This window comes from Scleropages formosus, chromosome 6 (genome assembly GCF_900964775.1).
Source record: "Scleropages formosus chromosome 6, fSclFor1.1, whole genome shotgun sequence".
Taxonomy (NCBI): Eukaryota; Metazoa; Chordata; class Actinopteri; order Osteoglossiformes; family Osteoglossidae; genus Scleropages; species Scleropages formosus.
Window position 1 is genome coordinate 26,777,760 of NC_041811.1, and position 14,808 is coordinate 26,792,567.

General features: G+C 44.5%; 1 protein-coding gene across 1 annotated transcript; it reads left to right on the plus strand.

Annotated features, from left to right (window-relative positions):
• The first annotated feature begins 312 nt into the window (after positions 1 to 312).
• On the plus strand, positions 313 to 13,360 carry sdad1 (SDA1 domain containing 1). Its single transcript, XM_018750291.2, has 22 exons — positions 313 to 545; positions 813 to 917; positions 1,663 to 1,761; positions 1,881 to 1,991; positions 2,073 to 2,144; positions 2,239 to 2,339; positions 3,290 to 3,347; positions 7,661 to 7,735; positions 7,829 to 7,930; positions 8,022 to 8,091; positions 8,200 to 8,303; positions 8,609 to 8,666; positions 9,297 to 9,355; positions 9,431 to 9,507; positions 9,832 to 9,929; positions 10,095 to 10,171; positions 10,351 to 10,480; positions 10,665 to 10,759; positions 10,860 to 11,044; positions 11,840 to 11,924; positions 12,775 to 12,936; positions 13,183 to 13,360. Exons 1-22 carry the CDS (start codon positions 456 to 458, stop codon positions 13,228 to 13,230), a joined length of 2,061 nt encoding a protein of 686 aa, XP_018605807.1. The 5' UTR covers positions 313 to 455; the 3' UTR covers positions 13,231 to 13,360.
• The last annotated feature ends 1,448 nt before the right edge of the window (positions 13,361 to 14,808 follow it).

Here is a 14,808-nt window from a genome sequence, read left to right on the forward strand (position 1 = left end):
ACATTTGCACACTTTCTTCTAGAACTTGTTCTAAACGTTTACTCCCAACCCGTCCACAGGGCAAACCGTCTTAATAAATTGTCCCAGAGATCCCGATGTAGTGTACGCCACACTCCAAAAATGAATGAAGTAGCAGTGTTTCACACATCTACTTCAGCACCATGAACGGGGTAAATACAACTTATTACTACGAGCCTTCAGCTTATACGTGATTTCTGTCTTTATGCGCAGTGTCAGTGTCGAGTCTCCGCCGGACTCATTTTTCTAACGCGTGTCTGTGCTGCTATGTGTGTCCCTCTAAGGGTCCTGTTGTGACGTCGCGAAAAATGGCGGCTTGCGGGTGAAACACGTTGATCTCAAAGAAAACTTTACTCGATTAGTTTTTTTCTGCGTGTGTGTCTGAAATAGAAAACGAGAGGGCTTTAAAAAAAAAAAAAAAACTCTTGCACGCAATCATGTCGGGACGACACAACAACAAATTACCAACAAATCTGCCACAACTACAGAATCTCATCAAAAGAGATCCCCAGTCCTACACCGAGGAGGTGAGCTGGATCAAAATAAATAAATAAATTTTGTCGAAAATAAAACGAATGGTAGTTTATTTCTTTAACACAACAGTAATTATAAGTTATAAAGTAAAAATATAAATAATGCTGTGTATGAGTTGTCTCAGTTACAGTTAGAGATGTACTGTGTGTGAAAGATGTGACTCTCTCTCTGTGTCACGTTTAAAATGAATTAATTAAGGAATTAATGACTAATTCCGTCCTTGTTTGCTGTTTTCTCACTCTTATTTACCACGATCGCAGTTTTTACAGCAGTATCGACATTACCAGTCTCATATTCAAATCCTGAAACTTCAGCCGGACAAGCCCAACAAGGAGCTCACAGATCTGGTCATATTCCTGGCTCAGGTAAACTTGATAGTCCTAGTATTATTCCTACTTATTATTTATTTTACTTATTTATTTAGCTGACATCTTTGTCCAAAGTGACTTAGTTAGTGTTTAACAACTTCACAGCGATTTACCAGTTTATACAGCAAGCAAGGAACTCATAGCAGTGTAATTCAGGGTAAATACAGCACCTCGACCAAGGGCTCTACACCACAAGTGGGATTCAAACCCAAAACCTTAAATGAGTTGATAGTTGAAGTATTTTTACATTTATTTATTTAGCAGGCGCTTTTCTCTCCGAAGCGACTTCCAATGAACTCTATGTAGTGTTACCAGCCCACACACCTTTTTCACCGTGGTGACTTACACTGCTAGATACACTACTTACACTGGGTCACTCATCCATACATCAGTGGAACACACTCTCTCTTGCTGTCACTCACACACTATGGGTGAACTAAACAGTATGTCTTTGGACTGTGGGAGGAAACCAGAGCACCCGGAGGAAACCCACGCAGACACGGGGAGAACATGCAAACTCCACACTGACTGAGCAGGGATCGAACCCATGTCCTCTCGCACCGTCCAGGTGCTGCGAGACAGCAGCGCTACTCGCTGTGCCACCGTGCCGTGGAATATGCTACGTGGAGTTCCTGGCGACACCAGTTTTTACTGTTATTAATGTTGGAATGAAAGCAGTTCTTTTGTTGTGCGTCTACAGTTTTGTGGGTCCAAACAGTTTATATTAAGCACTCTTTTTCAGGTTGGACATTGTTATCAAGAGCGGTTGTCCACGTTCGCCCAGGAGTTAATGGAACTTCTGCTGAATCACCACACAGTTCTTGAACATGACCTGAGAATGGTGAGAAACTGCTGTCATTATGCCTGAGCAGTCCTTTTAAATGAAGACAGTTGGATTGGATTTTTTTAAAGAGATATATATAATTTCTGCTTTTTATTCTCGATCTCTTCTGCCATCAGACTTTCTGTAAGGCCCTCATTCTACTCAGGAACAAGGACCTCATTAGCCCCACCGGTTTGCTGGAGCTTTTCTTTGAGCTGTTGCGCTGTCGTGACAAACTTCTGAGAAAGGTGGGTTTCCGCCCTCTGGCTTCCGTCGGTGACTGTTTGTCCTCTGTGTGCCTTAACCTCAGTTTTCTTTCCTGTTTGCAGACACTGTACACACACATTGTGACAGACATCAAGAACATCAATGCTAAGCATAAAAACAACAAAGTGAACACAGTGAGTACTTGTGTCCTGTTCTCTCTGTCCGAGTAACTGGTACAATCCACAGGTCTGTGATGGTAATGTAACCATAATTGTTGTTTTCCTCCAGGCATTACAGAACTTCATGTACACAATGTTGAGGGACAGCAATGCCGTAGCAGCTAAAATGTCCCTGGATGTCATGGTTGAATTGTATGAGCGCAACATTTGGTGAGTTATTCATAAGTGAACAGTGATATCTAGATTTTCTTTTTAGACCTCAGCGGTACAGTGGATAGAATTGGTGTCTCACAGCACCTGGCTCTTGTGGTTGGAGCTCAGTTTGAATCCAGCCCAGTCTATGCCAAGTTTTAATGTTCTCCCATGTTCGCGTGGGCTTTCTCTGGGTGCTCCAGTTTCGCATTTGTTTCAGGTGAAATGGTGGCACTAAATCACCCGTTTTGTGTGTTTGTAAGTGTGATTGCCTTGTTTGGACTGGAATCCTGACCAGGGTGTACGCTGTAACATTTACATTTATTCACTTAGCTGAGACTTTTCTTCAAAGCGACTTACAGTGTTAAGCTACTTCACAATTATTTACCCATTGACACAACTAGTTAATTTTACTGGAGCACGGTGGCACAGCGAGTAGCGCTGCTGTCTCATGGGGCTTGGGTGGTGTGAGAGAACGTGGGCTCGATCCCCGCTCAGTCTGTGTGGAGTTTGCATGTTCTCCCCATGTCATGGGTTTCCTCCGGGTGCTCTGGTTTCCTCCCACAGTCCACAAACATGCTGTTCAGGTTCACCCATAGTGTGTGAGTGACAGAGAGAGTGTGTTCCACTGATGTATGGATGAGTGACCCGGGGTAAGTAGTGTATCTAGCAGTGTAAGTTACCTTGGTGAATAAGGTGTGTGGGCTGGTAACACTATATAGAGTTCATTGGAAGTCGCTTTGGAGAAAAGCATCTGCTAAATAAATAAATGTAAATTTAGGGTAAGCACCTTGCTCAAGGGTACTACAGCTTGAGATGAGATTCAAATCTCCAACTTTTGGATCCTTCAGGATAGACTCTGGGCCACCTCCATAAATGGGTGCTGGTCAAGTCTTTACTAAAATGAATGGGATGTATAGTAATAAGTGACAAAAAATACAATATTATGTGATGTATTTTCATTTCAGGAATGATGCCAAAACTGTAAATGTCATCACAACTGCATGTTTCTCTAAAGTCACAAAGGTAGTGTGCTTTTCACTTGCATTTACAAAACGAACGTGATGCAGTAATACATGCCTGTGTACAGTATACTGTTTAGATATCTCTATGTTGTAGATCTACTGACATGGAAAATTTTAGTCGAGTAAGAAATATATTCATTTTATAGTAACAAAATATATTAATTTAAGTTGTAAAATTATGCTGCATACAGTGTGCTTTATCCTCTATAATTCTAAGGTAAATTCTAAGTTACTCTTCATTTTCTGTAGTGCTCAAGTTTTGAAATTTATGGCCAGGACTGTTAAAAATGCATAAATGCTGTTTTTTTTTTTTTTTTTACTGAAATTTTTGATTTTATGAAGAGTCTGTAATAATTTAAAAAAAAAAAAAAAAATAGTGCAATCATGGACATGCATACGACTCCATCACAAACACCATCTCGGTAAAATGTAGAAACACATTAAATTTTTACTTGTATCTTAATGTTTTTATCTTTTGAGAAGATTGATTTTAAAATATCCATCCATCCATCCATCTTCCTCCGCTTTTATCCGGGGCCGGGTCGCGGGGGCAGCAGTCCGAGCAGAGTACTCCAGACCTCCCTCTCCCCGCACACCTCCTCCAGTTCCTCTGGGGGAACCCCAAGGCGTTCCCAGGCCAGCCGGGAGACATAGTCTCTCCAACGTGTCCTGGGTCTGCCCCGAGGCCTCCTCCCAGTGGGACAAGCCCGGAGCACCTCCCCAGGGAGGCGTCCAGGAGGCATCCGGAACAGATGCCCGAGCCACCTCAACTGGCTCCTCTCGATGCGGAGGAGCAGCGGCTCTACTCCGAGCTCCTCCCGGGTGACTGAGCTCCTCACCCTATCCCTAAGGGTGCGCCCAGCCACTCTGCGGAGGAAACTCATTTCTGCCGCTTGTATCCGCGATCTCATTCTTTCGGTCATGATCCAGAGTTCATGACCATAGGTGAGGGTAGGAACGTAGATCGACCGGTAAATTGAGAGCTTCGCCTTGCGACTCAGCTCCTTCTTCACCACAACAGACCGGTACAATGACCGCATTACTGCAGACGCCGCACCGATCCGTCTGTCGACCTGCCGCTCCATTTTTCCCTCACTCGTGAACAAGACCCCAAGATACTTAAACTCCTCCACTTGAGGGAGCAACTCCCCCCTAACCCGGAGGGAGCAATCCACCTTTTTCCGACTGAGAACCATGGCCTCGGATTTGGAGGTGCTGATTCTCATCCCCGCCGCTTCGCACTCGGCTGCAAACCTCCCCAGTGCACGCTGCAAGTCTTGACTTGATGAAGCCAACAGGACCACATCGTCCGCAAAAAGCAGAGACGAGATCTCGCGGCCACCAAAACAGACACCCTCCGTTCCCTGACTGCGCCTAGAAATTCTGTCCATAAAAATAATGAACAGAATCGGTGACAAAGGGCAGCCCTGGCGGAGTCCAACATGCACTGGGAACAGGTCTGACTTACTGCCGGCAATGCGAACCAAGCTCCTGCTCCGGTCATACAGGGAACGAACAGCCCGTAGCAACGAGCCCCGAACCCCATAATCCTGAAGCACCCCCCACAGGATGCCACGAGGGACACGGTCGAATGCCTTCTCCAGGTCCACAAAACACATATGGACTGGTTGGGCAAACTCCCACGAACCCTCCAACACCCTAGTGAGGGTATAGAGCTGGTCCAGTGTTCCACGGCCAGGGCGAAAACCGCATTGCTCCTCCTGAATCCGAGGTTCGACTATCGGTCGGATTCTCCTTTCCAGTACCCTGGCATAGACTTTCCCAGGGAGGCTAAGGAGTGTGATCCCCCTGTAGTTGGAACACAATCTCCGGTCCCCCTTCTTAAAAAGAGGGACCACCACCCCGGTCTGCCAGTCCAGAGGCACCGTTCCCGAACTCCACGCGATGCTGCAGAGGCGTGTCAGCCAAGACAGCCCCACAACATCCAGAGACTTGAGAAACTCGGGGCGGATCTCATCCACCCCCGGAGCCTTGCCACCGAGGAGTTTTTTGACTACCTCAGCAACTTCAGCCAGGGTAATGGACGAGTCCCCCTCCGAGTCCCCAGCCTCAGCTTCCTCTACGGAAGGCGTGTCGGAGGGATTGAGGAGATCCTCAAAGTACTCCTTCCACCGCCCGAGAACATCCTCAGCTGAGGTCAGCAGCGCACCACTTCCACTGTAAACAGTGTTCGTGGAACACCGCTTCCCCCCTCTGAGTCGCCGGACGGTTTGCCAGAATCTCTTTGAGGCCGACCGAAAGTCTTCCTCCATGGCCTCACCGAACTCCTCCCAAGCCCGAGTTTTTGCCGCGGCGACTGCCAGAGCCGCGCTCCGTTTGGCCCGTCGGTACCCGTCAGCTGCTTCAGGAGTCCCATGAGCCAGCCAGGCCCGATAGAACTCCTTCTTCAGCTTGACGGCATCCCTTACTTCCGGTGTCCACCACCGTGTTCGGGGATTGCCGCCGCGACAGGCACCGGAGACCTTATGGCCGCAGCTCCGAACAGCCGCACCGACAATGGAGGAGCGGAACATAGTCCATTCAGACTCAATGTCCCCCACCTCCCTCGGGACCTGGTTGAAGCTCTGTCGGAGGTGGGAGTTGAAGACCTCTCTGACAGGGGCCTCCGCCAAACGTTCCCAACAGACCCTCACTATGCGTTTGGGCCTGCCAGGTCTGTCCAGCTTTTTCCCCCGCCATCGAATCCAACTCACCACCAGGTGGTGATCAGTTGACAGCTCAGCCCCTCTCTTCACCCGAGTGTCCAAGACATATGGCCGAAGGTCAGAAGAAACGACTACAAAGTCGATCATCGACCTCCGACCTAGGGTGTCCTGGTGCCAAGTGCACTGGTGGACACCCTTATGCATGAACATGGTGTTCGTTATGGATAAACCACGACTAGCACAGAAATCCAATAACAACTCACCGCTCGGGTTCAGATCAGGGAGGCCGTTCCTCCCAATCACGCCCCTCCAGGTATCACTGTCGCTGCCCACGTGGGCGTTAAAGTCCCCCAGTAGAACGACAGAGTCCCCAGTGGGAGCGCTTTCCAGCACGCCCCCCAGGGACTCTAAAAAGGCCGGGTACTCTACACTGCCGCTAGGCGCATAAGCACAAACGACAGTGAGAGACCGTTCCCTGACCCGAAGGCGTAGGGAGATGACCCTCTCATTCACCGGGGTAGACTCCAACACATGGCGGCTGAACTGGGGGGCTATTAATAAGCCCACACCAGCCCGCCGCCTCTCACCTTGGGCAACGCCAGAATAGTGGAGAGTCCACCCTCGATCGAGTAGAGTGGTTCCAGAACCCAAGCTGTGAGTGGAAGTGAGCCCGACTATATCTAGACGGTATCTCTCAACTTCCCGCACCAGCTCAGGCTCCTTCCCCGCCAGTGAGGTGACATTCCAAGTCCCAAAAACCAGAGTTGGCGCCCGAGGTTTGGGTCGGCCGGGCACTCGGCCCCGACCACCGCCCAAATCACAACGCACCGGCCCCTTATGGTTTCTCCGGCAGGTGGTGAGCCCACCGAAGAGCGGCTCCACGTTGTGGCTTCGGGCTGAGCCCGGCCAGGCCCCGTGGGCATAGACCTGGCCACCAGGCGCTCGCATGCGAGCCCCCCCCCCAGGCCTGGCTCCAGGGTGGGGCCCCGGTGACCCCATACCGGGCGGGGTAAACGGACGCCTTGATTTTTTGTCATAAGGGGTTTTTGAACCGCGCTTTGTCTCGTCTGTCATCCAGGACCTGTCTGCCATGGGAGACCCTACCAGGGGCATGTAGCCCCAGACAACATAGCTCCTGGACTCATTCAGGCACTCAAACCCCTCCACCACGATAAGGTGGCGGTTCACGGAGGAGTGATTTTAAAATATTTCAAACAATTAAAAATTGAACTGAAAGAAGTCTCAATGTAAATAGAATACTAATTTTCGTACGCATTATAAGTTTAATACAAACACAGTTCTGCTGTGCATGTAAATAGTTGGGTTTTTAATGCATAATACATAGCGCACCATTAAAAGGTGCCAAATATCATGTTAGACATATTGGATTAATCTGTTCTATTTTCATGCACTGTACTAGATTTTTGTAGTTTTGGAAACCTCCCAGAAAGTGTTTTTAGATTGTCTTTCTCTTTGGCAATGAGATATTTGTTCTGCTCACATTGCTCAACATCTGGGTTTAATTGCTACAACTGTTGGCATGAAATATCCACATCAGTTCGTTCTTCTTACCAGTAATAATTTACAACATTAATTTGCATTCTACAGCTGTTATTTAATGTGATGCTATTCATGTTTTGTCTCCTAGATTCTTGTGGATGCTTTAAAGTTCTTTCTGGGCAAAGATGAGGATGAGAAGAAAAACAGTGATTCTGAGTCTGAGGCAAGTGTGAAAAGTGAAGTGTGTGTGTGTGAAGGCCAATTGTAAAAGTTGACTCGGCTATTAGTATGCCAAGGACTTGATTCTTTTTTTCAGGATGATGGGCCTACGGCAAGAGACATTATGGTCAGATTCTCAACAGGAAAGAAAAGCTCAAAAAACAAGAAAAAAATGGAAAAGGCTATGAAAGTTCTCAAAGTAAGATTGTAAACCATCGTTTTTAAAAATCTTGTTTTAATTCTCTCCCCAAAGCGTTACTCGTTTTTCTTACCCGTTTTCCATATTCCAGAAGCATAAGAAGAAAAATAATGCCGAGGTATTCAACTTTTCTGCCGTCCATCTGATCCACGATCCTCAGGGTACGAGTTGCATAACACATCTGTGTACGTTGTCGTTGAAAGCTTTTCGTAGCTTTGTAACAAGCCGTGCTTGGTCTTCTGTTAAACATCGATAAAACGCCATTGCAGATTTTTCAGAAAAGCTGTTCAAACAGCTTGAGGACTCGAAAGAACGCTTTGAGGTGAAGATAATGATGATGGAGCTCATTTCCCGACTGGTCGGAATTCACGAGGTAAAACTAACAATGCTACAAAATGTGCCCCTAAATATGCTACAGCCATGTTGTTGTAGATGTTGCGTTACTAGATAAGAGGGTAACGTTGGTGGTTTAAGGTCAGTTGCCTTTAGAGGAAAACCAGTTCTCAACAGTTTACCTTGAGTTGTGGTTTTCTGATTACTTTTTGAAAGTGGGTGATTGTTTGGAAACTACTGGTATGACTGAAATATATGTGGTGACATTAAATTAGGAATATAAAGTGAATGATGGGGAAAAAAATTTGATCGTAATTGTGTATTAACAGTATATTTTGCCAACAGCTTTTCCTCTTCAACTTCTACCCATTCATTCAGCGTTTCCTCCAGCCCCATCAAAGAGGTGAGATGCTTTTCTTGCTTATGTAAACTTTTAGAAGGCCTCAAGAGGCAGGGTAAAAGCCTTTGTATTCTGTTTACTGCAGGCAACAATAGCTTATGCCATGTTATTTCCTGCTCTCACCTATACTTATCTTATGTGCTTTAAGCATCCCACACGAAAAGCAGTGCATTGGTCCTAGAGAGGAATGTGAATCTGATGTTAGTGCTGATTTAAAGCAGTCGATGATCTTCACACATTGTTGGGTTTTGCTGCAGTTTTTTTTTCCCCTCAGCAGCTTCTTTGACAGTCCCTAAATTCTGTTCTTACGCATCATTTATATAGCCATGCAAAAGTTAGCATTTAGGTTATGCGCACTGAAAGCTAAGCCCTCAGTGTATGTTGATTTGCTGAGAGTGATGGGTCTACGTTTAAAATGAAGAGCCTTTCTTCCATTCCTCTTTACCTTTATCTTAGAATCCCAAACCCAGTTCTAATATGTTGAACGTGCAAAGTGTAATTAGATTGATGGGTGAAGAAGTCCACTAATATCATCATTTTCTATAAATGTCATTATAATGTTTTCTAATTTTATGGCAAACATTGGCAAATATTAAAATGAATTAACCAAGGTTGCTTCTGCTCTGTATTCAGAGGTCACTAAGATCCTGTTGTGTGCTGCCCAGGCTTCCCATCAGCTGGTTCCTCCAGAGGTATGTCTCCTTTGTCATTCATATGGAGTCCTTTCTCATGACAGTGAGGTAACAGCGTTCATGTTACTTTCTCAGATCATCACACCTGTCATCATGACGATCGCAAACAACTTTGTCACGGACAGAAATTCCGGAGAGGCTATGACCGTAGGGTATGTACTGTTTCAGCTGAATGTATTTTACGGAAAGGAGAGAGGGACAAGTAGCTCAGGGTGTGAGCTTGATGCTGTAATAGGTCCTGAGCTTTCTCGCATGTAATAAATGACCAGTGCCTTAAAATGTTTGTTAGGACACACAGCACAGCATATGCATGTGGTATAGCTGTTATTGGACCCTACCTGTTATAGCTAAAGCTAAAAGGCCCATATGGCATTGGGTGAATATAAACCCAACTTCAATTTTGTAGCGACATTGGGCTGTAACCTGTTCTGAACATTCGATCTGTAAAAGTTCTTCCCTGTTTTGTCTTTGTGAAGCATCAATGCAATCAGGGAGGTGGCAGCTCGCTGTCCCTTGGCAATGACTGAAGATCTTCTACAGGACCTGGCTCAGTACAGGATGCACAAAGATAAAAGTAAGCTCATCCCTGCTAACAGCGAAGGTGGAAGACAGCCCAAACTAACCCATGTATTTTAGTGTAGCTCTTTCCAGAATCTCCAACCGCTTCATGACACAAGAAAATACCGTTTGTGTTTGGATTGGTATTTTGAGAATCACAAGGTTTTACGATGTCTTTCAGATGTGGTCATGTCTTCCAGAGGGTTAATCCAACTCTTCAGAAATTTGAATCCCCAGATGTTACACAAAAAAGACAGGGTGAGATTGCAAGAACACAAAATGTCTTAATGATGTCTGTTTTGCCATTTTTCTTATTGCTGCTCCCAGTTACAATAATCTGCATGCGTGTACAGATTTAAAGAAATACTACAGTTTTGCTGTTAATGTGGTAGGTTCACCCATCGCCTTCTCTTATCTGACCATGGTCCTATTAACAGGGGAAGCCCACGGAGTCATCAGTGGAAGCCAGGATCCAGGAGTACGGAGAGCTGGAAGCCAAAGACTACATTCCTGGGGCTGAAGTGCTTGAGCTGGACAAGGAGCAGGATGATAGCAAAGGAAATGAAGGTACAGAAGATTTGTCTCACTGTGCTTTCATGCGGTTCTATATTATATACATTATTTATTTACCATTACAATTAGAGATAACTGTAATTCACACCATGATGTCTTTAAATTTCGAAATATTTATAGTGTTGTGGCCTTTTCATTATGTTTGTGATAAATTTAATATTGCATCTGTGTTCTGCAGAAGAATGGGAGAGCACCAGTATGAGTGAGGAGGATGATGATGACGGAGAGTGGGTTGATGTTCACCACTCCTCAGACGAGGAACAAGTTGAGATTGTACGTGTCCAACGTTTGTGATCTTTACAGCAGATCTAACATGTAGCCCACTAGAGTGTAATTGCGTTGACGGGTATCGACTGCATCTCGTCATCCTCAGACGGAGAAGCTGCAGAGCATGCCTCGGGAGGAGAGGAAGGCCAAGGCAGCCGCAGTCAGCACCAGCCGGATCCTCACACAGGATGACTTTAAAAAGATACGCCTCGCCCAGATGTCCAGGGAAGTCAACTCGGCTCCTGGGAAGAGTCAGAAGAGGAAGAATGAGGACAGAGATGATGACAACAGGTACATTATTCAGATCCGTCTCAATCTCTTCACACATACCTTTCTCATGGAAGAGAAGCTGCTGCCATATTATTGATTTTTTTTTTTTTTTTTAAATTGGCTTCTCTGTGTCTTCAGCCTTGTCCCTCTCTCTGTTCTTGTTTCGTGTCACTCTTGGCTTTCAGCTGATTAAAATAATTTTTTTTGTAATTACTGAGTCAATTAAAATTTTATTTGGTGTAGCACATTTGGGCAATCATTGTTCATTAAATTTTCCATGGGGAATTTGTGCACATTTTCAAGGGGGTGGGGTGACGACAAATATTAAAGGTGATTGAATTAGGCTTATAGAGTGGCACGGCGGGTTTGGCCGGGTCCCGCTCTCTGGCAGGTCTGTGATTAGAGTCCTGCTTGGGGTGCCTTGCGACGGACTGGCGTCCCATCCTGGGTGTGTCCCCTCCCCCCTCTAGCCTTGAGCCCTGTTTTGCTGGGTTGGGCTCCTGTTCACCGCGACCCCACTTGGGACAAGCGGTTTCAGACTGTTGTGCGCGCGCAGGTTTGCATTTCCACTGTCTTTTAAATTTCGGTGAGTAGCAATGTACTGTGCTAAGAAGAGGACATTTTCTTAAGTCACATTTTAACAAAGCCACGGGACAAAAAGCTGCAGTATACCCGTTTAAAAATCCCAGTAAAATGCTGTGGGGTGCAGTTCGTACCTGTGGAAATTTAAACTTGAGCCTCACCACCAAGCAGAGCTGAAGACGGCTTGAAGGAGAGCTATGAAATTAGGTATTAATGACATGCAATTTATTTCAGGGGAGAGCTGCTTACACTGAGAGACATTGAACGCCTGCACAAGAAACCCAAGGCTGATAAAGAAACACGACTGGCAACTGCAATGGTAAGAAAAGATTTTTTTTTTTTTTTTGTTTTGTTTTGTTTATAAATGTTACTCCACAATTAATTTTTGCATGAAAGAGATTTATGTAGTTGACCCCCCAGTCACCGTTTCATTGTATTTCAGTAATCATAATTTTTTTTTTTTAACCATAACTGGGCATTGCCATTGGTTGGGCAAATTCTAGTTGTTTGGTGGAATAGTCTGTGATGTTACTGGGTTGTTACCAAAGATATTAGAAGAAATTATCATTTGCTGTATAGTTGATGCCTTCATCCACCGTGACTTACAATATCTTGATTGTTAGTGTATTGGTGCTTTTGAAAGTATGGGGTAAGAATCACATGGGGCCACTGAGCACTCAAATGGTTACAGCTGTCACCTTCCGTTTGATGAGCCCGGATTCAACCCCCACCGTCTGTCGTAGTACCAACTGGGAACTGATCTGATGTTGACTGGAAGGTTAAAGCACAGCTTGAGAGCTGCAGGAAAGGTTAACCGATCCTTTGTTATGCATCTGGAAAGAGGAGGCATATGGTGTAGACAGCTAGAGGCAAAATGGACATGTAATGGTTAAAACAGCACAGCAACAAGAGTCTCGAAGAAAAGACGTGTTGGGATCTACATGTAGTTTTCTTTGTAGAACGTTATTATTCCTCAGTCAACAGTTTCCACCAAAAGCTCACAGATTTGCCGTTACTAGATTTAATTTATATAGTAGTTGTCATGTTCTGGATAGGATACCTGTCAGTCCTTCAGTAAATATTTTATGGAGAGTGGTATTATTTCTGTGAGACTTTAAAGCATCTGCCAAATGAATCAATGTATTATCCATATTTTATATTGTCCTCAGGCTGGAAAAACAGACAGGAAAGAGTTTGTAAAAAAGAAGACCAAGCTGAACCCGTATGCCAGTTCCACAAACAAAGAAAAGAAGAAAAATAAGAACTTCATGATGATGATGCACAGCAAGAACGTTCGCACAAAGAAAAAGAGATCTTTCAGAGACAAGCAGGTAAAGAAGCAGTTGTGCAAAAAGACATGAGTATTAATTTAAGATTTTAACACAACTTACCACTTATTGGGACTTACTACTATACCTCAGTTTATTAACCTTTAGTAAAGAAAGCTGTATTTCTGTACATTGAAATGTTGTACATTTTAATGCATTGAAATTGAAACGCTGTAGGCCATACTTTCACTTTTACAATTAAAATTGGTAAATCACTTTTCTAAGAAATATCTCCTTTTCTTCCCACAGTTGGCCTTAAAAGAAGCTCTTCTAAAAAAGAAGAAACTGCTAAAATAGCAACTGCTCTGATATCCAAAATATAAAACTTGGTTAAGTGGTATTAAAGTGTCTTTGTGATTTTATGAAATTACCTGTCAGGTAATTCAGTTTTCAAACAGTGTATTAAAACAGTTATTATTGAAAAATATTCTTCACAAATCTTGAAATGCATTTATTTATTTTGCTGATGCTTTTCTCCAAAGTAACCTACAGTGTCAAGCTACCTACAATTATTTACCCATTTATACAGCTGGGTAATTTTATTGGAGCAATTTAGGGCAAATGCCTTGCTCAAGGGTACTACAACTGGAGTTGGGATTCGAACCATTGACCTTTGGGTCTAAAGGCAGCCATTCGAACCACTGCAATACCAGCTGCACCATGCTACTTTGCCTGGTGAACAGAACCAGATTTTGGGATGCAATAACAAAACTTTAACCTTCCAGCCTAGGAAGATTGCTGACATTGTGTGAGGAGCCTGGGGGTACAGGGTGTCTCCGGGTTTCCTGTTTCATGTCCATCATCTAATTTTTATTATCTGACAAAAAACAACGTATGACGAACATGAAACTTTTTCTGCGGAATAGTACGCATGTATTTGGTTTCAGAGTAAATTTAAAAACGGGTGAGTTTTCCCGCACATCCCCAGAACAGAAGTGTCTATGCGAAAAACCAAACACTAAAAAATTAAGGTAAATATTCTATTATCTAAATAATCACTACTCTTTGTAAAGCTGTACTAAGCTTTGCATCTAGGAGTTCCCTCAACCCTCATTCTTAAATCCCTATGCTCGTTTTTGTTTTTTCTCCCCCCTTTTAGACTGTAACTGCGTAATAACCGCATACTTCATGTATCAGAAGCCCAGATTCTGCGTCTTCAGTCATGCAAAAGTGATTGCTCCATTTTAGTGTTCTTTCTCCGCTGCCCAAAAATGTGTAATTGTTACTGCATGAATGGGTTCTTTCACTGTGTTCATCTCCTGTCATAGTGGTTCCTCTGTCAAGCGTTTTATCAACTTGGGAACGCTAAGGAATGCGGCAGCAGCACAAGTGATCGGCAAGATACGATCGCGCGCTTTTTCGGCTCTCAATTTCCACTTGCCGTTGTCAGTACTTCTCACGGGACGAGAAAGTCCTGACCAGTTTGACCAATGCTTGGGGAGAATGTCTGGGTTGGGGACAACAAGATTACCACTTCATTCCGACCAGTGACACTTCTGCTGTACCGGAGCTTGACATTTTGTGCTTTTTGGCACAGACGGAACGACTGAAGGAATACTAGGTCTCGTGTGAAACAAACGGTCTCACCTCCGAGCCACAACCCTGAACAACATGACAGCTTGTAAGACAGAGTCAGACCCAATTCAGATTTTTTGAGCATAATTATACAAAACACATGTATAATGTTAAACATTTACCTAAGTGCTGTAAAAGCTACCCACCCACATTTAGAGTTTTCTCAGGCCAAGCACACAAGGTTTAACAAAGTAATTTTGCTTTCCTTAAAATATCACAAAAGATTTAATAAGTTTGTTTTATCTACAGAGGGGGGCATGGTGGCGCAGTGGGTTGGACTGGGTCCTGCTCTCCAGTGGG

Bases quoted from the DNA above. Each gene is read 5' to 3' on its own strand.
- sdad1 (XM_018750291.2), top strand. From the start codon at position 456: ATGTCGGGACGACACAACAACAAATTACCAACAAATCTGCCACAACTA. The intron at 1,762-1,880 runs GTGAGAAACTGC...TTCTGCCATCAG, and splicing joins TTGAACATGACCTGAGAATG to ACTTTCTGTAAGGCCCTCAT. The intron at 2,340-3,289 runs GTGAGTTATTCA...TTTTCATTTCAG, and splicing joins TTGTATGAGCGCAACATTTG to GAATGATGCCAAAACTGTAA.